The sequence below is a fragment of the Heterocephalus glaber genome, unplaced genomic scaffold, assembly GCF_053883595.1.
Source record: "Heterocephalus glaber isolate CG9 unplaced genomic scaffold, H.glaber_assembly_v1.0 deba00001744, whole genome shotgun sequence".
In the NCBI taxonomy this organism is placed as follows: domain Eukaryota; kingdom Metazoa; phylum Chordata; class Mammalia; order Rodentia; family Bathyergidae; genus Heterocephalus; species Heterocephalus glaber.
In genome coordinates this window covers 2,041,876-2,064,665 of record NW_028258450.1, presented here as the reverse complement: position 1 = coordinate 2,064,665, position 22,790 = coordinate 2,041,876, and the positions used below count along the sequence as shown (strand labels likewise).

At 57.1% G+C, this 22,790-nt stretch overlaps 1 protein-coding gene across 4 annotated transcripts; it reads right to left on the bottom strand.

Moving 5' to 3' along the window:
• On the bottom strand, positions 1–22,710 carry Clasrp (CLK4 associating serine/arginine rich protein). Of its 4 annotated transcripts, none has more exons than XR_002391751.2 (21): positions 22,623–22,710; positions 21,625–21,752; positions 13,597–13,694; positions 13,010–13,111; positions 12,721–12,800; positions 10,385–10,469; positions 9,470–9,618; positions 8,671–8,767; positions 7,527–7,605; positions 7,374–7,447; positions 6,828–6,869; positions 5,485–5,697; positions 5,091–5,369; positions 3,336–3,623; positions 2,999–3,042; positions 2,635–2,695; positions 2,412–2,470; positions 2,270–2,316; positions 757–839; positions 326–350; positions 1–135 (listed from the first exon to the last, which is right to left on the bottom strand). XR_002391751.2 is itself a non-coding variant. In XM_004873151.3 (21 exons), exons 2-21 carry the CDS (start codon positions 21,721–21,723, stop codon positions 93–95), a joined length of 2,067 nt encoding a protein of 688 aa, XP_004873208.1. In that variant the 5' UTR covers positions 21,724–21,752; positions 22,623–22,710; the 3' UTR covers positions 1–92. The 4 variants fall into 4 exon arrangements, 3 of the variants coding, with proteins under 3 accessions (XP_004873208.1, XP_004873209.1, XP_021106502.1); XM_004873151.3 differs by having other exon boundaries at positions 757–863; positions 3,003–3,042; XM_004873152.3 differs by having other exon boundaries at positions 3,003–3,042.
• Between the last annotated feature and the right edge of the window lie 80 nt (positions 22,711–22,790).

Here is a 22,790-nt window from a genome sequence, read left to right as displayed (position 1 = left end):
GAGCATTAAATAACATCTTCTTTATTTCGCTAGAGAAACCAGCATTGCAGCTTGAGCCTTGGACCCTGCCCCTGTCCCTGCCCCACTCCTGCCTAATGTCGGTAATGGGGGCTTCGGGACCGGGACCTCGAGCGCCTGCAGAGAGAAGGTCGCCATGAGTACCAAAACACACGCCCCCGGCCACTGGGCTTCTGGGCTTCTGGGCTTCCGGGACTCCAGATGGGGGGAGGGCTGTGGAGGATGGAGGGAGTGGGGCCAGGACCTCCCACCCAAGAGAAAGGCAGTCAGCAGGGAGAGGGTCCCTGGAGCCAGACTGGCTGCTCACCTTCGGGAGGAGCTGTATTCTCGACCTAGAAAGGAAAGGAGGGCAGGTGAAGGAAAGCCACTCCCAGGGCCCGGGCTGCTCCTGACCTGAGTGGGCTCCCTGAGGTGACACCAATACTTCCGGAGTCTGCTGTCTCCCTCACCAGCCTGACAGTGTGCTGGGGATGAGCAATTCTCACTCCCGTAGCTTCCTCGGGACTGAAACAATCAGTACTTGTGTGTTTGTGTGTACCTCAAAAGCCTTAACTTATGCAAAGCTAAGGCTGAAAATGTACGGTTTTTGGTGAACCTGTATGGTGCCCTTTCCCCCCTGCCCAGGGTCCCACTCTTGCCCGGGCGGCTTCAAAGCCCTGGACTCCATGCTCCTCCTGCCTCCATGTGCTCCGCCTCTCTCCATGGCCCACGGAGCCCCACAGCAGCCAGAACACTCACTGTAACGGGGCGAGGGTGAGCGGCTCTGGCGGCTGTACTGGCGTTCCCACTCCTCTCGCTCCTTCTCTCTGCGTTCCCGCTCCCTGCAGGGGGAAAGGGGAGGCAACCAGGGGAGGGGTGAGCACCTGCGGGAACCAGAACGTGCTCAGACATGAGTCCAGCAGAGCAGAGATCAAGGGGCACATACGTTGCCCCCACCCCAGGCACCGGCTGGCAGAGCTGGGACTGGAGTCCAGTGTGCCCTGCCAGCAAAGCCTCGAGGATGAACCTGAGGGACAGCTGGATGGTTCTAACACTTCCTGTCACATCTTGGGGACCTGCACGCGCTAGGCAGCCAGGATTGGCAACCCCAATGGTAGCTTTCATTGGCTGCCGTCCCTGCACCTGGCCTTGAGTGCTGGCGGATTCTCCCAACAATCACATGAGCAGGATGGGTTCCATCCCCGCAAGGAGGCAGGCAAACTGAGGCTCAGGACAAAGGACCACAGTGGCAGGTGGCAGAGCCAGGGTCAGATGCCAAACAAGTCTCGAGCCACTCTCTCCGCCCTCAGATGGCAGCACGAGCATCCTCTGAAGCCTCACAACACGGCGGGCGTGTGATCAATGACAAAAGCAGGGACAGGGCAGCCTGGGCACCAGGCCTTCTTCCCACACACCAGGTGCCCGCTGAGCTTAACAGCCAATCCTGCAGAGGCGGCGCCAGTGCAATCACCTCTGGGGCACACAGGAAGGAGCCCCCGCCCAGATAGGGTAACGCACCTGTCCAGGGGCACACAGCAGAGCAGGGGAACGAGAACCCATTCAGACACACGACCTGCCCGCCTGACCCCTTCCTGGCCCGCAGAGCCACAGCCCCCAGCGCTGCCGGCAGCCCCAGTGCCCAGTGAGGAGCACTGAGGACTGTCCCACTTCCCAAGGGCCACATGATCAGTGGGACTGAACCCCAAGTCTGTGTGACCTGGGCTCCGAGCCCTTGACCACCACTCCACATGCAATGGGAGAAAGGAAGAAGGCAGAGGGGACAAGAAGAAAAAAGGCCCTGTCCCCAGGACTGGCTTAAATTCACTCAACAAACATTTCTCTCAAGCCACAGGTCTCGAGGACACAGCTGCCAGACCTAATGTTTTCTGTTTTGTTTTGTTTTTTTCATACCGGGGATCAAACTCGGGTCCTTGTGAGGCAGGCAACAGAACCAATGAGCTAAATCCCCGGCCCCAGACCTAATGTTTTAGTGGAGACACACAGTTAAGGGAGCCAACAACCACAAAGCTCATACCGGTGGTGGGAGGCCAGGACTAGACAGAGAAAGAAGGCAGCAGGGTGCGGGGCAGAATTTGGGGGTGCTTCTCTGGACAGGACGGTCAGGGAATGCTCCTGAGTGGGGGCTGCCAAGAGGACAGCCCAGCACAAGCTTGGCTGGGGGACCCCAGCTGCCTGGGGGCCAGGTCGGGCTCTAGCCAGCCACGGGGGAGGATGGGACTCCGACAGACAAGAGAGCAGCAGGGAGCCTTACTTCATCCGGATCTTGCGGGCCATGGCTCGAAGCTCATCTTCCCGCTCCTGCAGCAGAGGCAGCCATGAGGTGTGGCCCAGCCAGAAGCTGCGGGATAGTCCCATCCCATCTCCCCCCCACCCCCGTGCCCTCCCTCCCTGACCTGCCGCTCATGCTCTTGCTGTATCATCTTCTCCTGAGCTGCCTTCTTATCCGCCTTGACTGTGGAGGGAAGGCACATGGCTGAGGGTGGCCTTGAATGCCGCTTCCCACCCTACAGGCTGAGTAGCCAGCCAGACTGGTAGCAGGGCACAACCCTCCTCCCCAGTGTGGCCCCCAGGGACCCCCAGGCCTCAGGAGGGCCTGGGGACAGGGGTGGGACATACACTGCCTGTTCAGCGCCTTCTGCATTCTCAGCTTTAGCCTCTCTTGTGGTGTCAGCTTGGGCTGGGGAGGGGGAAGAGACAGGAGGAGGTGGGTGTCCCGGAGCTCCCCTGGCACACCTCAGCCAAGAGCCTGGGACTTGCAGGAAGGGGAGGAGGATGTGAGGCTCTGAGAGGCTTGGGACAGCCGCAGTCCGGCGCGCAGGAGGCAGGGAGGACACGCTCTCGGGGCAGCCCCTCCTCTCCCCTGCAGTATCAATCCCTGGGGCTGGATCCCAGCCCACCCGGGCCCCCCTGCAGGCCCACCAGGCCCAGCTCTTGGGCACTGCTGCTGCGGGAATTAGACGGGCGAGTTCCAAATTCTTACTGACTTTGGCAGCTCCTGTCTCTTTACCAGCGGCAGGTTCGGTCCTGGGTGGGAGGAAAAGGCAGTTGTCACCTCTGACCCCAGTCTCTGCACTGCCCTCGGATGCCCCAGGGATGCCCCAGGGAGTAATCTTGTCCCTCTCAGGCCCCTCAGGCAGCTCCATCCACAGCGCCCTGCCTCTGAAGCAGGGCCTGACCTCCCGCCTAAGACGAGGCCAGACTGCAGCCACTCCAGGACACAGCGCCTCTGAAGAGTCCAGGATCCCCTCCCTCCCTGAGCCTGACAACCCTTGATCCAATCCGAACGACCTGAACCCAAAGCCCCGGCTCCTGCTCACTTTTTCAGCTTCTCGCCCACAGCAGGGGACGCTGCCGGCCGGGCCAGCTTCTCCCTTGGGGGCGATGGTGAGTGACTCTGACTGCGGCTGTGGCTTCGACTGCGACTGCGACTGCGACTGTGACTGTGGCTGCGGCTGCGGCTCCGGCTCTGGCTGGGGCTGCAGCTATGGGTGAGGCTGCGGCTTCGGGATGGGCTGAGGGACCAGCTGCTGCGGCTGCGGCTGCTGCTGTGGTGCCTGGGGCCCCGGCCGCCACGTCGGTATCGTTCCCCCGAGCGGGAGCGGCTCCTGAGGTGCGGCAGGGCAGAAGGGGCAGTGAGGTCCCGGGGACCAGCAGCATGCTCTGACGCCCACCTCCCTGCCCTCCTCACTGCACAGCGGATGCCACCTTCCCGGGAGGCCACCTCTGGCGGCAGGACTTGGCTGGCCGGCCAGCTGCCCCTTCCCACGCCATGCCCAGCCCCAGGCACACAGAAGTATTCCAGGTGCCCTCACCCTCACCTTGCCACCGCCCAGGTTCTCCACGCTGGAGGGACCACCCTGCCCTCACCAGATCCACGTGTGGTGCACATGCAGCCCCATTGTCTCCCCACTCAGGACACTGGGGGCCCCCAAGCACAGCCTGGCCAGGCGGCCCCCCCTCAGACTTTCCCTTATCCCCACTTTGGTCAGGCTACAGGGAACAAGTTGGAAGCCCATTCTGGGCTGTACACTGACTGCCCAAGCCATCTTGGGTTTTCATAAAACTATTCTGTTGTCAATACTGACAAGGTAAGAGGTGCACTTTAAAACAGACTCTCAACTGGCATAGTGGTACACACCTATAATCCCAGCGACTGGGAGGCTGAGGCAGGAGGATCCTGAGTTGGAGACCAGCCTGAGCCACACAGCAAGTTCAAAGCCACCCAGGGGTTACATAGCAGGACCCCACCTTACTCCAGACTTTCAACTTCCCTTGAGAAAATGGAAGGCTAGGGAGCAACAGTTCGGATGCTGGGTAGTCACACCCACCTGGGGAATATGCTGCCACTGCACTGGGGCACCTGGCCCTCCACCTGCCAGCTAAAACCGCAACCCACACCAGAACACAGATGACAGTAAGAGGACCCGCCCTGCCCAGGGCCAGGCCTTCCTCCACAGCAGTTACTTGTCCCACCCTCACGGACTCCGAGAGCTGAGCACTGTGACCATCCATCCCACCAATGACACGCCAGGTCCAGAGGACTCCTTGGAGGGCCTAGCCCCCACCAGGCAGCTGCTCTGCATTGCACCTTTCACCCCAAACCCTTGCCTAAAAGCAGTTGGGTCCCACAAGGCAAGGGGACCCAAAGGTGCTCCAGTGCCCAGTGACTTTACTTCCCCAGTAGCCCTCGGCGTTCCCTGCAAACCTTGCCCCCTCACGAGGGGAATCTCAATCTTCCCACTTCTGTCTCTCAGCCCACCCACAGGTAGGAATGTCTCCCGAGGGTTTCCCAGGCCCCCACTGCAAGCTCCAGGTCACCCTGGCAGCCCGGAGACTTCTCCTCCACAGCTGGCCGGGAGCTCCTGACAGCAGCGAGAGGTGTCGGGTGACAGGAGGTGCTGCCTCTTTCCGCCTCCAATTCCTGATAGCTGTGGTGGTTGGGCCTTGGCCTACTGAGCCGTGCTTGGCACTCCCTGAACCCAGTGGGCACCAACCTGCGCCTCCCCTTCAAACCAAGAGTTTCCCGAGTAAGGCCAAGCACCAGGTCTCCTCTCACGCTTGCCCACACGCACCTGCTTCTGCGGCGGGGCCCATAACCTCCGCGCCGGGTGGGTGAGCGTGAGTAGCGGTGTCCGTCCCGGGAGCCCCCCCCTGAGTGCCGCCGGCCTCGGCTGCGTGACCGCGAGTAGCGCCGGGAGCGGGAGCGGGAACGTGACCAGGAGCGGGAGCGGGCATGGCGGCTGGAGCGGTAGTAGCCCCCGCCTCGGCGGGAGCGGGAGCTGGAGCGGGAGCTGGAGGTCCTCGAGGCAGAGGCAGAGGAGGAGGAGGAGGAGGAGGAAGAGGACCGGCGGCTGCAGGCAGGGCACGGAGGGCCGGTCAGCCTGGGCCTGGGCCGTGGCCCCCCTCCGCCCTTGGTCCCCCCCACGGCGGCCAGGACGTAGGGCGGGCAGCGTGAGCGTTACCGACCGGGCGCTGGCATTGCGTCCCGGTGCGGGGCCGCCAGGCTGGGAGGGTGCGGGGGGCTTCCCTGTGGTGGCCCCTGATGCAGCGGCTGCAGCTGCCGCAGCTGCCTCCTCATCACTGCCCCCAAAACTGGTGATGAAGGTGATCTTCTCCTCGCGACCCGGGCTTGGCGAGCGAGAGCGGGAGCGTGACTCAGAGCTGGACTCCGAAGGCGACCTGTGGGTGACCGGAAGAGGCGGCTCAGGGCCCAGGACTGCAGCCTGACCCAGGAGACCACAAAGCGCCGGGCAGAGCTGGGCAGGAGCAGAGACCGGCCCTCCCTCCCTGGGAACGTGACGCCCCACCTTGGCCTTGCAAAGTAAGCAGGAAAGGAAGGAGCAACCTCTGGACTAATTTATGTGGCGATTAAAAACGGACGAGGAGCCATCCACATGTGCTCACCAGGGCCACTGTCTGGGATTTCTGATTTCTTTTGTTTTGGGACAGGGTCTCGCTATGTACCCCAGGCTGGTCTTGAATTCACTATGTAGCTCAGGCTGGCCTCAAACATGAGATTCCCCCTGACTTAGCCTGCTGAGTGCTGGGACTACAGGTGTGTGCCACCACTCCCAGAAATTTCTGATTATTTCTGAGCTGAGATTAAAGAGACTTTTTTGTGAGTGATACTGAAAGTTGAACCCAGACAGCCCTCAAAATCAGCTATATCTCCAGTGATTTTTGTTTTTTGGTTTTTTTTGGTACTGGGGATCAAACTCAGGTCCTTCCGCTTGTGAGGCAGGCTACTGAACTAAATCCCACTCCCTATGCAGTGCTTTTTAATTTTTTGTTTGTTTGTTTGTGAGACAGCCTCTCACTATGTAGCTCAGGCTGTCCTCAAACTCACAGCAATCCTCCTGCCTCAGCCTTCCAAGTGCTGGGATTACAAGCATGCACTACCAAGCCTGGCTAGTCCTTTTTAAATTCTGAAACAGGATTTTATTAAATTGCCTGGGCTGGTCTTGAGCTTGCAATCAATCCTCCTGCCTCTGCCTCACAGTGCTGGGATTACAGACCTGCCTGGCCTACTAGGCCTGAGTAGAGACTTTTGACTTCCAAGTCACACCTTTCTGACATATTTGGTTATTTTACCAGAAGGCTGGATTGTGCCTAAATTAGAAAAAATAAAGCAAGCTCATACTGAAAACAACTTGGGAAAACACAAAAATGATGCCCACCCATAACTGCTACAGATGGTATCACGCAGTCTGTGGGTGGGGAAGGCCTAAGAGGGTGGGCTGCCTGCACCCTCACCACCCTGCTGCTTGCCAGGGAGCTTGGGGCTGCCTCTCCCTGGGCCTGGAACTTACCTCTTGTAGGGGTCATAGGTGGGGCTGTCTCGGCGGGCATAGCTGTGGGGAAGATGGGGTAGGACACGTGAGGGCCTGTGATTGGAGCCTGCGAGGACCTGGGCCTGGCTCCCAACTGAGGCCTAAGCCCGGAAGCTGACCCAGCGAGGGGACTGCATCCAGGTATGAGCCTTGCCGTGATTCCTCCATTTATCCCTGCATCAGATCTGTCCAAAACATGGGCCCAGCAGCCCCCAATGTCCCAACCACTCAGAAACACGGCAACAGGACCTCAGCAGGGCCAGGCCTTGTCTTCCAGCCTCCCTGGCCTCAGCTCTGCATAGCTCCTGTGGCTCCTGGGAGTGTGGCAGGCCCCAGTGCAGTGTGTGAGGAAGCAGCCGGGGGAAGTGTCCACACAGCCCTGATTTCTACCGCTGAACCTCTGCTGCCACCTATTAGTGCCCAGCTAGGACCTTTTCCTCCAGCCACAACCCCACCCTAGAAGAGCCCTCCAGGCCCTGAGCACCAGCCCCTCCACAGAGCCCAACACCCATGGTGGTGTGCTACCTGGGTGGGCTGATCTTGCGGCCCCTCAGCCGCTTCTCCCGGAACTCTCTCCGCTGGCGCCGGGAGCGCCGGCCCTGGGTGGAGGGTGGAGGCTGATGAGGGGTGTGATCCTGTGGGGATGCCCCTGCCCCTTTCACCCCACCCAGCCCTCACCGAGTACATGGCTTTCTCTTCCTCCAGGGCCTTGGCATGTTTGATGGCCTCTGCCTCCTCCTTGTCTTTCCGAAGCATCCTGCAGAGAGGGGTGAGACACACCATGGAAGAAGGCACAAGTCACAGGGCTCTGGCAAAGGCATCAAACAGTGGGGCACCTCATGCATCTTTCTTTCAGTGCAACACTGAGCACCTTCTGCGGGTCAGGTGCTGGCTTAGGTACTAAGAACTCAGCATTGGAGTCCCCGGCCGAGGGGGCTGACTCACTAGGAGAGAGCGGGATGGTGACCACAGTAATACAGTGCGGTCCAGAGAAATGTCAACCATGGAAGGCGGACAGGAAGTGCTAGGGTCTGGCAGAGGCAGGAGCCGCACACTTTAGGAGGGAGCCACGGAGAGTGTGACATCTGAGAAAAACCTGGGAAGCAGGCTGTGATCAGGCAGTGAGCAGCAGAGCGAGGGCCTGGGCCATCTGAGGAGAAGGCCACCAAGGCTGGGAAAGGGGTTGACAGAGCCGAAGGACCTGAGGTCAGGAGGGGAGCGGACAGGTGGGTCAGGCCTGTGGCTGTGCTGAGGATGCTGGCTGCTCCTGAGAGGGCTCAGCAGGGGGTGATGGGGGCAGAGGCCAAGGAGCTGAGCCTAAACGAATGGCCAGTGAATAATGCTGTTCCACTAGGGGGCACTGTCTGCCTGGCCCAGGCCCTGGGGAGCTTCTGGATTCAAGTTGCTCAGGTCACAGTGCACAGGGTAGGCTGGGTAATTCGCTTGGTGCAGCCTCAGTCTCCTTTTTCTTCCTTTCTTCTTCTCTTTTTGGTACCGGGGATCGAACTCGGGACCTTGAGCTTGCAAGGCAGGCAGCAGAACCACTGAGCTAAATCCTGGCCCTTTTTTTTTTTTTTTGAGAAAGGGTCTCGCTATGTAGTTCAGGCTGGCCTGGAACTTACTATGCAGCCCAGACTGGTTTTGATCTCAGTAATCCTCCTGCCTCAGCCTCCCAAGTACTACAATTGTAGGTTATACACCACCACGCCAGGCTCGGCCTCAGTTTCTGCACAAAGTGGGGCCCCACGTGCCCACCCACTGGGGTCAAGAGCAGAATGGCTGTAAGGACCAGGAGTGTAGACAGAAGCCAGGGTGGCCTCACCTGACGAAGTCACCATCGGCCATGCCGTAGGTTGTGGCCTGTTTGTTGAGATCTGCCACCTGCTCCTGGTTCAGCTCATCCACATCCACCTCCACATCTGCACCAAGAGAAAGGCCATCAGGAGCCAATGACAAGTATGGGGGGGGGGAGCAGGGGCCACACCGGGGAGGGGCAGGGCACCCTAGACCGAGCAGCCCTGGGAGAGGGGCTGGTCAGGATGGCTGGGCTGGCTTCCCCCATTTGCCCTGGGCTTGGCTGGGGTGAGCACCACAGTCAGGCGGCGGGGGCTGGAAGTGGGCCTGGGTGGGGGCAGTGTGCTCAGAGGGGGAGGAGTGGATGTGATGGACAGACTGGTACAGATGGAGGTGGGCGGCAGGCGTTTAGGAGCTGGCAGAGAAGATGGGTGAGATGACGGCCCTGCCAAGGATGGATGAACAGGCACTGGCGGGGTGTGAGCCAGCGGTCTGCTCAGTGGGTCTCTAGGTGGGAAGCGCCAGGCTGGCTGGGGACTGGTGGCAGATGCAGAGGGACAGGCAGGGTGGGGCTGACCCTAGTCCAAGAGGACAGAACCACCACCAGGGTGGGGAAGGTGTCACAACAGTGCCTAGAAATGGGAAGCGAGAGTGACGGACGGTCTGGAACAGAGGCCAAGTGAGGCAGGAGGCAACAGGAGGCTGGGTGCCCTGGACCAGGGAGGGAAAGGAGGGGTCGTAGCACGGGGCGCCCCAGAGGGAGAAGGACGAGACACAAAGACGATGCCCAGGGACTGCGAGAGGGGAGGGCAGAGAGGGGACCCCACCGATGTCGGGGATGACCTCATCTTCATCCGAATTGCTCTCCTCCTCTGCCGCTGACTCCTCCTCCTCTGGCTTCTCTGCCACCTTCTCTACCTCGGCCACTGTGCTGTCCTCATAGGTGTAGCCGATGGAAGCCTTCTTCTCCGCCAGCCTGGGTCGGGGGAGCCGTGAGCCAACAGTGCCCAGCAGGGAAGGCCACCGGCAGCCCCACTCCTGGCCTCTTGAGTCCATGCACTCAGGGGCAGCCTAGGCCCCGCTGCTCCTGCCCACCCCCGGCTCCTGCCCATTCCAGGGGGTCCCCTTAGCACACCCCTGCGCTTGGTGGCTCGTTACTGACTGAACTCACAGGGGGGCCACTGGACTCATTCAGCCACATTCCCTTCACCGGCCCAATGCCACCCTCGGCCTGAAGCCAGGCCCCAGCCTCTTTGGGAGGAAAGGGCAGCTTGTGCTTAGGAAGGCCTGGGGAGCAGGAGGAAAGAGCGACTGAGGGTGGCACCTAGGCCAGGCAAGGGCTCCAACCGTGGTGCAGAGACGGCGCGGCTGCCACCACCACCTGGGGCAGGGCCAGAGCCCAGGGGGCTCGAGGGTGGAGGGGAAGAGATGCCAGGACGAGTGTGTTACAGCTCAGTGTCCTGCATCTCTCCTGGCTCCCAGTGTACAGGGCTCGGAGGGGACAGCGCCCTCAGGTCTCACTGCCAAGAGGGTGCCTCCCCAACTCCACAGATGAAAATGCAAGGAGAGCCTTTAGCAAGCAGAGCACTGCCCTTCCCGCAGCTACCTCCCTGGACAGTACCCTGAGCGCCCATGGGTGCCAGGCACGGTCCTCCGCTCTGGACAGGGTGCAGGCGGCTGGGCCTGGTGGTGCTCACAGCCCTCTCGCCCTCCCACCGCAGCACACCTGGACCCCAACTCACTTCTTCTTCTCGTCCTCACTGGGTCTCTGAAGGCCTCCGTACAACTCATCGATGTAGATCTGGTATAGGCACTGCTCTTCCGAGACTGCGGCAAGCGAGAGGCACACAGGTCAGGGTAGTAGGACCCAGGGAATGCAGAGGCAGGAGGGCAGGGACAACCCAAGGGTATGTGGGAGAGGAGTCCTGGGTTCCAGATGATCACAACTGCTGCCTGGGGGGACAAAGCCCTGGCTGTCCTACACTCCTTACCTGCCAGGTGGCCTTGGTCAAAAGACTTCAACCCCTGGGCCTTGGGTGCTGCTACCATTATTGCTATTACAGAATCCTCTGCCCAGACCCTTCCACACAATGTGCTTGCTCCTGCAGCCACTCCCCTGCCCACCTCTCTGGCGCAGGGGTTTGGGCTGATCTGGGATCTCATTGTCACAACACCCACCTCGGGGAGTCAGTAATGAACTGAAGCCCTCCCTGATCCCCCCCTGCCATGAGATACCTGCCCTGACCCACTGTGGGACCCTGGGTAAGTCCCCTCCCTCCCTTGGTGAGCTTCAGCTTTCCTCTCTGTGACAGCAATGGCTGGGGGTGACACAGCACAGCCTAGGAGAACCCCCCAGCTGCCCTTGGCCTACCCATGGGGGCCTTCTCCAAGCCTCTACAGTGCCCCCAACCCTGGGCTCTGCATACTCTGCACTCTCTACCCTTCACTGACCCAGCCTGAGCCAGCCCTGGCTCCTGTCCTTGGGGCAGCACACACCTCTGTCATGACCCTGCCTTGGCTGTCATTACACCGGTGGCTCATGTGACATGTGGCTGCTCCCTGTCCCCCACTGGGCCCCTGACCCTAGCTGCTCCATGAGACCTTGAGTGATGGCAAAAAACAGTAGTACCAGTTAGGCACAGTGGTACACGCCTGTAGTCCCAGCACTCTGGGAGGCTGAGGCAGGAGGACCCTAAGTTCGAGTCCAGCCTAGTCACTACTATCTCAAAATAAAATATTTTAGGGCCAGGGATGTAGCTCAGTCGCACCGCACCTGCCTGGCAAGTGCAAGGTCCTGAATTCAATCCCTGGCACTGGAAAAAAAATTTTTTTTAAGGGTTGGGGATGTAGCTCAGTGCAAAGTCCCTGGGTTCAATCCCTAGTGTTTGTTTTTCTTTCTCTCTCTCCTTCCCTCCCTTACCATAGCCCCCCCAGAATGCTGAGTCTTTTTTTGGTACCAGGGATCAAACTCGGATCCTTGGCTTTCAAGGCAGGTGGCAAAACCACTGAGTTAAATCCCCAGCCCCCAAATCATTTTTTTTTTTTGGTACCGGGGATTGAACTCCGATCCTTCCGCTTGCATAGCAGGCGACAAAACCACTGAGCTAAATCCCTGGCCCTGCTGAGTCTTTATATACCTCCTCTCTGAACCCTCGCAATACCTCAGGGGACATAATCATCACCGCCCACCTCTTCAGAGGACGCCAAGACCCAGCAGTTAGGGCTCAGTGTGGACAAGCCCAGCAGAGGGTGCCATCCTCTCCTTAACTGCCAGGGGTGCCCCATGCCAGGCAGGAGCAGTCACCAATGTGAGGGACACCCCTGAGCCCCCACGTCCTGTCTGTAACGTGGGGCACTGCCCTGGCCCTGCAAGGTGGCTGTGCAGGCATAAGGAGGTAATGGGGACAAAAAAGCCCAAGTCAGCCGGCCCTCCCCTCACCAGGCAAGCCCAGAGCAGAAGGCTTCTTTCTCTCCAGCTTCTGCTCTTCCATTTGTGAAAGGGTGACAGTGATAAGGCTGGGCTCGGAGCCTGGATGTGTATGAACCCTTAGCAAACTGTCTGGCACTGTCTAAACATTCATTCCTTTTTTCTTTTATTTTTTTGAGATACGGTCTCACTTTGTAATTCAGGCTGGCTTCAGTCTCCCAGCGACCTTCCTGCCTCAGCCTCCCGAATGCTGGGCTTACAAGCATGCAGCACCATGCCTGGCTTAAACATTCATTTCAAACAAGAGAAATTACCTTTCCCAACCAACCATCTCTTCCATGCAGGAAGGGAAAATTCATATGTGATTGCTGTTCTCCCTTCTCCCCCCTTTTAAAGGAAAAGACTACAGAATCAGAACGATGGGGTGGTGACCTTGAGAGGCATTTCTAAATCAGACACACCCTGTGCCAGTTCCAGACATGAAGGCCCCAGAGGGGAGAGACACAGACAGACAACTCCATGACAGTGCTGGGACTGGAACCCACGGCCATTTGTGTGAAGTACCTGGATAGAACTTCTCTTGCCAAACCTGTCCGGGTCTTCCAGTGTCCAGGGACCCCCCATTCCCCACTCCCTGCCCTGATCACTCACTGCCAGCAAAGTCGTTCTGCACCAAGCCTCGATAGCGCTCGTAGTTGCATTTCCGCTCATCTGACTCCTGTTCCGGGGAGCTTTGGGAAAGTCAAGCCCTTGAGATCAGAGGGAGGGGTGGCTCCCACACCAAGCCAGCAGGAAGGAACGAGGCACCCGGCTCAGGCTCAGGGAGGAGCCTGTGACCCTCAGAGCCTTGGCTCCCTGCCTGCACCCCTCCTCCCCAGCACGGTGACAGGCAGATGCCTTGGGTCCTTGGGCAGCCCACCCCACCCTGGGTACAGCTTACATGGTGGTGAGCAGTGGTGGCGTGTAGTCGGGGATGTGGTCCAGGTGGGCACGCACATCAAAGCGGTCGATCATGTTGCTGGTGTCCCCCTGCCAGGGCATCCTGGAATACAGAGGGTGGGAGCAGAAAACCATGGCACTTGGGCTTTGCCCCGGACAGAGCACCTGTTCCCAACCACTCAGCTGGGGAGCCTGGCCCTCAGCTCCTCTGATGCCCACCCACGGTGTGGCCTTCATCCTCATCCTCATCCTGCTCGTAGAGCTGCAATCCCTGAATCGGCACTCAGGCTCCAGGACTGGGACGGGTCACCCCATGTGACCACCTAGGGGCAGAGCAGGCCCCATTTCTTGGGGCTACTCACGAGCACCAATCACCCAAAACGCCACCCTTTTGCTTCCGCAGGGCCTCTGGCCAGCCCCACATTCTCCTCAGTCCAGCCTAGAGCTCTGTCCCAACCCTCCCCAGTCTGCACAGCCTCTGTAAGTGCCCGTGAGCAGCCTGCGTCTCCAGAGTTGGGTCTAGCCCCCAGCCTCTGCTGCAGACTCACACTATCCCTGTCCCCTTCTGATGCCCAACAGGAGTCTCACATGTTAACAGGGCTCTCAGCAGCCAGAGCGACAGCAGAATCCAGATGCACCTTGCAGGCTCGGCCATGTACCTGCAGGAACTGGGCTGGGTCCTTCTTCTGCATATCGAATGGGAAAGAGGTCACCACTCAAGGGAGCTCACACCCCTCCCCCAGAACAAGCTTAGTGGCCAGCTGACCCCCGATACGGGGGCCACACCCCTGATCGAGGTGGACCAAGCTGCTCAGTAATGGGAGTGTAAGTAGCAGGTCACCTAGCCTCCTGAGACAGGAGCTCTGTTTACTCCCCAGCACTGGCCCAGCCTGTGACCCCCAACCTTCCCACCTCACCCAGGGGCATCCCTTCAGAGGCAGGTGTGAGCACCAGCTAGTGGGACACCAAGACTCAGAAGCACAGGGAAAGGCGCCCAATACCCTAACCACCAGGGAAATATCAACCAGAGCCACAAGGTACCACCTCACGTGCTCTAAGGGGGCTAGAATGAAAAGGACAGACAAGTATTGACACAAATATGGGAAATTTAGTCCCTCAAAAAGTTAAAACAGGGCCGAGGATTTAGCTCAGTGGTTCTGCCACCTGCTCTGTGAACACAAGGACTCGAGTTGGATCCCCAGTACCAAAAAAAAAAAAAAAAGTTAAACAAATGCAGGTATAGTAACACATGTCTATAATCTCTACTTCTCTGGAGGCTGAGATGGAGGATCAAAAGTTCAAGGTCAGCCTGGGCAACTTAGCAACACTTTGTCCCAAAATTAAAAACAATAACAACAACAACAACAACAAAAAAAAACAAGGCTGAGACTGTAGCTCTGTGGTACAGACTCTGAGTTCTATACCCAGTTTTGAAGGAACGGCAGGAGGGAAAAGAATTACCAGATGACCCAGTAATTCCCCTCCTAAATACATACCCAAACGAAGTGAAAACAGGTGCTCAAACTAGTATTTGTACATGAATGTTCACGACAACATTGTTCATTTTTGTTTTGGGGGGGTGTTTTTTGTTTTTGGGTTTTTTTTTTTCAGTACCAGGGATCGAACTCAGGACCTCGCACTTGCCAGGCAGGTAGCAGAACCACTGAGCTAAATCCCAGGCCCCTACGACAGCATTGTTTGTAATCATGGAAAATGGAAACAATCCAAATGCTCATAAATGGAAAACAGCAAAAATTAGGCACATCTACACGAGGGAATATTACTCAGCCACAAAAAGGAATGAAGAGGGCCAGGGATTTAGCTCAGTGGTTCCTCTGCCTGCCCTGCAAGCACAAGGACCCGAGTTTGATCCCTGGTACCAAAAAAAAAAAAAAAAAAAGGAATGAAGAAATGACACTTGCTGCAATCTGGATGGGCCTCAAAAAAATCACATTAAGGGGCCGGGGATCTAGCTCAGTGGTTCCGCTGCCTGCCCTGCAAGCATGAGGACCCGAGTTCGATCCCTGGTACCAAAAAAAAAAAAAAAATCACATTAAGTAATGAAAGGCCAGCACTGTAAATTCATTTATAACAAGTGTCCAGAATAGACAACTGCAGGGAGACACAGGAGATTTAGACCAGCCTGGAGCTGAGGAGCTGGGGAGAGTGGGGAGTGACTGCTCATGAGTACAGGCTTTTTATGGGTGCAGGGGGATAATGAAAATTTTCTAGAATTTGTGATGTTTGCACAACCCATACTAAAATGCACTGAACTGTACATGTTACGTGAGTGAATGGTGTAGTGTGGGAATTACATCTCAATAAAAGTGTTAACAAAAAAAGAAAGGCTGACATTACAGATCACACCTGTAATGTCAGCTCTGGGAGACTGAGGCACAAGGATCACAAGTTGAAACCTAACCCAGGCAACATAGCAAGACCCAGTCCCAAAATAAAAAAGTGCTGGGAATGTAGTTCACTGCAAAGGCCCTCCCTGGGTTTAATCCCCAGTGCCAAAAGAAATTTTAAAAATATTTTCTTAAAGCGCTAAAATAAGGGTGCCAAGATGGGAGAGAACCTAGAATGTCCCAGGTCTGTGGCCATCAAACCTGAGCCCTGGCCGAGGAGGCTGTCATCGAAAGAGCATTCGAGGTAAAATCTGTGGCTGCCACCACTAAGCTGCTCTGCCATGGGCCACAGCAGAGTAGCCCAGGAGAGCCACAGGAGGGGCTGCTGTGAGACCCACTCAGGACCCCACATAGCACCCCAGATCCAGCCCTCGCCTGGCCCCCCAGGCACCATACCTCCCCCCTGGGCTCTGCTGAGCCCCTCTGCCCCCCCAGCACCCGAACACCAGGCACTGGGCTCCTGCCCACTCTGTCCGCCCTGCCCTCAGCTGGAAGTCTAAGAGCGTGGCTGGCCCCTCCTAATTTCAGTGCTTCCTGACACTCTTCACTCCCTCCATCTCTGCACCCTCTGCCCTGGCCCACTCCTCATGGAACACAGGAACTGACAGGGGAACTGGGGCCCAGCAGAAACCAGCAACATGCCCAGCACCAGCCTGACATCCATACTCACACCTGTCAGACCCAAAGAACCTGGGCAGATGGGGACGTATACATCCCGGACCACAGGGACTCTGACACCCACCCTACACTCAATTCCTTCTCTCAGGCCACACACAGCACCTCCAGCCCCCCTCAGCCCAGCATCCTAGGCCAAGAGCTCCCCACCTCCCCAGCTGCCCCTGGCCAAACACTCCAGCCCCACAGCCAGGACACCACCTGCAGCTGGAAATCCACCCAGGGAGCAGAAGCGCCACCCCCGCCGCCCCCCCCCCCCGCCCCCCAGGCTTGGCCTCCCAGAAGTACTGGGCTGGGAGTAAAAGCTAGAGTCCAGGCCCAGCTCTGCTGGGAAACCGAAAGCCAGGGTATCACACCCAAAGAGCTTCCAGACCCTGGAGAGACTTGCTTTTCTCCTCCCAGGTTCCAAAGCAGGAAGCCAGCTCACAGCAGGGAGGCCCACTCGCCTGAGATCACACCAGCCACAAACAGAACCAGGACTGACACCCAGATGCGCCTCACTCCAAAACTGACTCCTTTTAGGGCGGGTACAGTGGCACCTGCCTGTAATCTCAGCTTTCCGGAGGGTGAGACAGGAGGATCATAAGTGTGAAGCTAGCCTGGACTACACAAGGGTCCTGTCTGAAAAAAAAACAAAACATGGCTGGGTGTGGTAGTGCACTCATGTAATCCTAGCACTCAGAAGGCTGAAGCAGGAGGATCACCACAAATTCAAGGTCAGCTTGAGCTACATAGTGACTTCAAGGCCAGCCTGAACCACAAAATGTGACACTCTCCTCAACAATGAGAAAAAAAGGGCCGGGGATTTACCGAAGTGGTTCCGCTGCCTGCTTCGCAAGCGCAAGGATCCGAGTTCGATCCCCCGTACCAAAAAAAAAATTGCCCAGGCAGTAGCACACCTTCTGTAATCCTGGTTCTCAGGAGGCTAAGGCATGGAGATGTGAGGAAAGCTGAGGTTACCTGGCAAGACGCCTCTCAAAAAACAAACAAACTGGGCCGGGGATTTAGCTCAGTGGTTTCGCCGTCCGCTGAGCAAGCACAAGGACCCAAGTTCGATCCCCAGTACCAAAAAACAAACAAACAAACAGATTGCTTTTTCATTCACTCATTTTTTTCAAATCTTACAGAGTAATTTTGTTTTCGTGCTTTAAAAAAGCATATAAAAACTACCCCTTTTTTGTCTTGCTATTTGATCCAGACCGGCCTTGAACTCACTATGTAGCCAGGCTGGCTTCAAACTCCCAGTGATCCTCCTATCTCAGTCTCCTTCGTGCTGGGATTACAGGCGTGTGCCACCATGCCCAGCTTTTTCCTTTGTGTTTTGAGACTAGGGTAGCAAGTTCAAGGCCAGCCTGGGCAATTTAGTGAGACCCTATCTCAAAATAGAAATAATAAAAAGGCTTGGGGATGCAGTTGAGTGCTCCTTGGGTTCAAACCCTAGCACCTAGTCAGGCATGGTGGCGCACACCTGTGATCCCAGCACTCCAGAAGCTGAGGCAGGAGGATCGTCAAAAGTTCGAGGCCAGCCTGGGCCACATAGTAAGTTCAAGGCCATTCTGAACTATATAGCAGGCCCCTGTCTCAAACAAATAAACAAGCAAAACAATCCCCAGCATCTAAAATGAAAAAAGATCCCCAGTCTCCTTTTTTTCCCAAGTACTAAGGATTGAACGCACGGCCCTGTGCACAGTGGGGAAGCACTCTTACCACTGAGCTACATCCCATCCCCCATCCCAGCCCCTTTTTAAATTTTGAGACAAGGTCTCAGGAAATAGCCAATTGCCTAGGCTGGTCCAGAAGTTTGGACCCTCTTGCCTCTGCCTCTTGAGTCACTGGGATTACAGGTATGCGCACTGCTCCTGGGCAGAACCACTGAACTAAATCCCCGGCCCCAATTTTTTATTTTTGGTACCGGGGGTGGAACTCCGAACTCGGGACCTCGTGCTTTTGAGCCAGTCGCCGGATCCACTGAGCTAAATCCCTGGCCCCTTAATCCATTCTTTTTTGGGTTTTTTGTTTTTGTTTTTTGGTAGTGAGGATCCAACCCAGGACCTTACACTTACGAGGCAGGCACACAGGCATGGTGCCACTGAGCTAAATTCCCAGCCCTCCCTTAATCCATTCTTAACCATCTCCTGCCTCTAGCAGCAGATGCAGTCAGAGGAGTTCAGGAAGGCTTTCATTTGTGCCCAGCTCTGGGGCACAGTGACAGCCAGGGCCCCAGCCTCACAGGTCCAGAGGGGGACAACACAGAGTGAGAGCACTGGGATGCAGGAGCCAGGGGACTCCTGACCCAGCTGAGGGGTCGGCAGCACCTTCCTGGAGGAGAGACCTGCTTATTCCCCAAACCACTGACTAGAGAAGAAAGTGGACAAGGACAGGAGCAACGACAGAAGCAGAATCAGCTAGGGACTGAAGAAGAGAGACGCCAAGGACCAGTCGGGAGCACACACTCACACAGACACACACACCCCGCCTCGGGCCGGGAACAAGACGAGGGGCCTGGTGAGCAGCCTCATCGCCCCTCAAAGCAGCCAGGCCAGTGACTGGCCATCTCCCGCAGCCTGGCAGCTCCCATCTGCATGCAGATCACATCTGTTAGGGACACTGGCTGCCTGTACCAGCCGGCACCACGGAGCGCCACAGACCCGTTTCAAAGGTCTCCCTGTCTTCCAGTGAGAGGGGCTGGTCGTCAGCCCGTCCTGAGGGGAAAATATGCTGGGAGACTCCCTGCTAACGAGGCCTCCAAGCCACCGACTCCTGCCTGCCTTCCTTCATGCCATCCGTCGGCCCTGACCCAAATTCCAGCTCCTTCCAGCGCTAAGAATATCCACAGCAAGAGCTGATATTTACTTCTGGGGCACGTGGTGTTGCAGGTGGGTGTACACTCGGGTCTGCGTGCCCAGCCTTCTGACAGGCCTACAAGCGCACTGCTCCCCTCCTCCACCAAGTGCCACCAAGCTCCATTCTCCCTGCTGCAGCAGTGACAGAACTCACCACACTTACACCCAACCAGAATGAAGTTTACGCCTCTGAGCTGGACATGAACAGCTCATGGGACAGTGGGATATGAGCAAAGGCTCCTGAGAAAACATTCAAAACTTTCCTAACAGCTAGCACGGCCACCCTTGCCCCTTTCCCTCCCTTCTTCCTCTCTGCTGGGCTCAGTGAAGACCTGGTTGCTGGACCCTCTTAGACCTTGAGACAGGTCTGGTTAGAGAAGCTGTACCTAGCAAAACACGGGAGTGGCTCAGTTGCTAAGCAGAACTGGCTGCCTCTGGGCTTTTCTGTGAGTCAGAAATAAAGTTTATCTTGTGAAAGCTTCTCACATTTTAGGTATGTGTTACACTCAAATGTCACATGTCACTTCATGTGCAGAGGGGCAAGCAAGGCTCAGGGAGACAGTCTCTGGTCCAAGTCACACAATATGGAAGTTGTCAGAATTTGAACCCAGAAGACTCTATATATATATAGATATAAGGCCCTAACCAGTAGGGCATCTTACTCCTCGGACAAGCTACTTCACCTCTCCTCGCCTGTACTTCTGCAAAGTGAGGTCCAGGTGGACAGCAGGAGGCCAGGCTTCGGCACACCTGCAGAGTGCAGAGCTGTGCAGGCCATGACTCCTGAGCCCTTGCTCCCCTGTAAATGGAGACTCTATGAGCAGCCTCCTGGTCTGGGGTGAGGATTGGAGGAAGCAGACATGCTCTGGGCGCTGAGCACATCTGTGACTAAATGAGCCATTATCCTCAGCGGCACCTTCCGCACAGGAGCAGCAGGAGTCACCTGTCAGGCCCGCTCAAAGGACAAGGAAGAAGATGCCAAGGTGGCGGGAACTGGGCCTGGAACATCCTGTGCCTTGATAAATGGCGGCTATTCATGCCTGCGAGAAGTGCATCCCCTCAACTATGACCCAGGCACTGTCCTCAAGGTCACATTATAGTTAGCCTGATGCCACCAGAGGTGGGTGCTCCCTCTTCCCTGCGGCGCCTTCCTGGGTGACAGAGGCAAGAGAGGAGCTCGAGAAGCTTCCTCCTCCGCAGAGTGGGGCAAGGGCAGCCTGTCTCACAGGTGACTGTGGGATTCAAAAACATCCATGCGTCTAAGCCTTCTCACACAGGCTGGTGCCAGAGAAGGGAGGTGATTGCCATTGACATTTTGCTGTCCTCATCTGTTTTTTAAAAAGTATTTCTTGGACTCACACCTGGGACACAAATGTGACCTAAACACCTGTAGCCCCCAATCTCACAGGACTGGGTGTGTGTGCGTATCTATAAGCCTGTTTTGTATATCTACATCTCAAATGTGTTACACTTCACAAAGGAAGCACTACGGTGGCATTACAGGGGATACTTAACAGTCTGGGGGCCAAGACTTCCCTGCTGGCTAAGATATGACAATGAGAAGGGGCTAACCAGGCACAGGAAAAGGTCCTACAAAGGCCTTGTAGCTGAAGAATGCTGGAGTCAATGGAGGAATAGCAAGACCAACGATGTCTTGAGCAAGGGACCTAGACAGAGTGGAGTGGTATGAGTCTGGAGGAGGGGCAAATGCCAGACTGAGGGCTGGGGCGGTAGCTGAGTGGCTGAGTGTTTGCCTAGCATGGAAAACAGTCCTTGTAGGCTATGGTGAGGAGCACAGGCTTCACCGCAAAGACACCAAAGAGCCACAGAGGAGTTCTGAGCAAGGAGAGAGGAACAGGCCAGCTCTGTGCTTCAGAAAGCCCTCTCCAGCCCCCTGAAAAGGATGGGCTGGGAGGAACAAGACACCCAGGAGAGCAGGGAGGAGGCCAGGCAGTGACACCACAGTAAATGCCAATATCTACACTAACATCACCTACCAGAACTAAGCCTGATAAACACAGGGGTGCTATTTCAACCTGGGGTTCCCAAGGACAAGTGGAAGTTAAACAGGTCAGGGCATGCATCAAAGGCCAAAGCACTGTTGTGCCAGAGATGGAAAAGGGCCAGGGGAGCTGTCCAAGAAAGTAGCTGAGAGGCTGGCAGAAGCCAGGCCACAAGGGTCTTTCAGGCCACAAGGGTCTTTCAAGCCAAAAGGGCCTTTTAGGCCACAGCTTGGAATCTTGATTTTTTTTTCCTCCAAAAGCAACCAAAGTATCAAACAGAAAAGGAAAGTGGCCAGTGTCACTTAACCACTACTGATGGCACTGCTACTAGGGCCCAAGCAAACCTTAAGGGTGGCTGAGCTCTGCTGGGCCAGGGAACATAGCAAAAGACAGCACGGTGCTCTGGAGGAGGCTGGTCCTTGTCCAGACTGCTCAGAGGGTTACAGGGTCTCCCCTCTTTCCTGCTAACACCAGATCTGCACTCAAGGGACTCACCAAACAGTACACTGCAACAGGACCCCACAGGTCATTACCAATGATTATGCTCAGAAAACAATTACGGATGATTCTCGGGAGGAAGCAGAGCTCTGACCCTGGCATATTTCCCAGCACAGCTTCTACCTGGCTGACTGACCAGGGCCCCACCCTCTGAGGCTCTCCCAGCCCTGGGAAAGAATGGTCACTCACGATCTTCTCATAGTACTCCCGCCGACGCTCTGCCCTCTTCTTATAGTCCACCATCATGCCTCGAAGCTTCCGCTCATGCTTCCTAGCTTCGTGCCACATTGTGATGAGGCCAAGCCTGGGGCCTCAACCTGGGGGATGAACCAGGGGTGTCAGATGGGCTGTAAAAGCCATATGGGCATGGGCACAGTCACAGTCACCTAAGAAGGTGGGGACAGCACTGACCCTAAATACCCTGTCTCTCAGCTTCGGGGAGGGGAAGAGAGGCTGCAGAACTGTGGGCCAGCTGCTCAGGTGTATCCCTGACAACTCTGGTCCAGCAGTTTTCGGGCATTCCAAAGATTCGTAAGTGACTCTGGGGCGAGGGAGGAGTGTCCTAGATGCCATGTGCTGGAACGAGGACGAAAGACCCTCAGCAGCGAGACTGGAGGCTCGAGGAAGGGAGAGAGCTGCAAAGGACATCTACGGAGATAGGAGATAGGGATGGAGGCCGGGAAAGGAAGGGCAAACTTTATAGGAACCGTGTAGCGGTGTGGAGGTGGGCGCCGAGGACAGGTGAAGGGCGTGGATGGAAAATGAGGCCGCTTGAGGGAGGGGAGAACTGTGGAGGAGGCTGTCGGGAGAAATCAAGCGCGGCTGGTGTGTGAAGACTGGATCTGCAGCGGGGAAGGTACCCAGGAAAAAGGAGGAGGAAGACAGAGCGGGCCCGGCTCCTGGCCGGGGGTGCCGAGTCTGAGGGGCCACATCTGATGACAGGGACCGAGCCCGAGGGTTCGGACAGCGCTCGCGGAACAGGGAGCGCCTAACCCCACAAGGCAAACCGGGCCCACAGCGGGGCAGGGGCGAGGCCTCGGGCCAGCGGGACGAAAGGGGTGAGGGCGGGCCTTGGCGGCCAGGGCGCAGCAGCGGGCCTCAGGAGCACCCAGAGGGCCCCGACATGGGTGAAGCCGAGCTAATGTCACCCGAAAACCAGGAGGTCGAGACCCGACACCTGCACTCACCGGCTGGTCTCCGCCTCTCACTGCTGCGCTCGCGCGCGGCCCGCACCGGAAGCGGAAATAGGGAACACCGCGAAGGGGAGGAGCCAAGTATCACGGAATGCGCTTCCGCCTACAGGGGCCGGGCCCTAGACTGGTGAGGACTGGGGAGGGGAGGGGGGAGGAGGCGGG

Coding starts and splice junctions, on each gene's coding strand:
- Clasrp (XM_004873151.3), bottom strand. CDS start 21,723: ATGTGGCACGAAGCTAGGAAGCATGAGCGGAAGCTTCGAGGCATGATG. Junction 6,870..7,373: donor CGCAAGATCAGCCCACCCAG/GTAGCACACCAC, acceptor TCTTCCCCACAG/CTATGCCCGCCGAGACAGCC. Junction 2,471..2,634: donor GAAGGCGCTGAACAGGCAGT/GTATGTCCCACC, acceptor TTCCCTCCACAG/TCAAGGCGGATAAGAAGGCA.